Here is a 1,097-nt window from a genome sequence, read left to right on the forward strand (position 1 = left end):
TCGAGACCCACCTGGGCAACTTGGCAAGACCTCATCTCTACAATAAATCAAAAAACTAGCTGGGCGTGGTGGCACACGCCTGTAGCTCTCGTTACTTGGAAGGCTGAGGCGGAAGGACTGCCTGAGTCTAGCAGGTCGAGGCTGCAGTGGCTGTGAGCGTGCCCTGCACTCCAGCCTGGGGGACAGAGTGAAACTCTGACTCAGAAACAAACAAACAAACAAGATGGTCTTAGTTTTAGTAACACCTGTGGGCTAACAGTGTTGCTCTTAGATAGTCATAGATAAAGTATGATACATTTACATAACCAACTTATCATGGTGAACACATTCTAGAACCAACAAAAAATAGACCCGGAAAATAATCAAAACTGATCTTGTAAAGCATCCTTAAAAATATTTCACAAATACTTACACATCAGCAAATATTCTCACTTTCACATAAACATTAGTACCTGAGAAATTTGCTACGTGAGTACATTCATCCATGACTCCTTTCATGAATATTAAAGATTCTTTCTGAAGATTGTTGTTTCTTTGTTCTTTACTGAGTAGGTGGGATGACTGCTGGCCAAAACTTGGGTAACTACTTCTGTTGGCTGAAAGTGCGTGATCAAAGCACCCCATCTGAGAGGTATCTTGTAGTAAGAGTCCTTCTGATGTGGCCCTGACGGCCCTTTTACTAGAATTATGGCACTCAGCAGGTTTTTGAGACACAACCGGGTCTGTCATATCTAAGCTTAAAGTTCTGGAAACCAGATTAAGACTGGTTAGCTTGTCTGCACTCCCAGAGAAGCGTTTTGCAAACTCTTGTCCCATCTTGAAAGAATCTGTCTGAATATATGAAAGAAATAAAACAACGTTTAATATAAAACAAGGTTTAATTTAACAGCCCTGTTGAAACAAACAGAAAAGACAAGAGTCCATCAATGGATAAATGGATAAACAAGACGTGGTGCATACAAACAACAGAATATTAATCTTAAAAAGAAATGAAGCCGGGCTTGGTGGCTCAGCCTGTAATCCCAGCACTTTGGGTGGCTGAGGTGAGTGGATGGCCTGAGCCCGCGGGTTCAAGACCCGCCTGGGCAGCGAGACCT

General features: G+C 42.7%; 1 protein-coding gene across 1 annotated transcript in view; it reads right to left on the reverse strand.

Moving 5' to 3' along the window:
* ABHD18 (abhydrolase domain containing 18) overlaps window positions 1–1,097 on the reverse strand; it is a 35,119-nt gene that overhangs the window by 5,684 nt on the left and 28,338 nt on the right. Inside the window, exon 10 of the mRNA XM_008070498.2 lies at window positions 453–831. Within this exon, the coding sequence (XP_008068689.1) occupies window positions 453–831 (379 nt within the window). The remainder of the gene's footprint in view (window positions 1–452; window positions 832–1,097) is intronic.

The sequence above is a fragment of the Carlito syrichta genome, unplaced genomic scaffold (assembly GCF_000164805.1).
Source record: "Carlito syrichta isolate Samal-C Ts95f unplaced genomic scaffold, Tarsius_syrichta-2.0.1 Scaffold111640, whole genome shotgun sequence".
Lineage (NCBI taxonomy): Eukaryota > Metazoa > Chordata > Mammalia > Primates > Tarsiidae > Carlito > Carlito syrichta.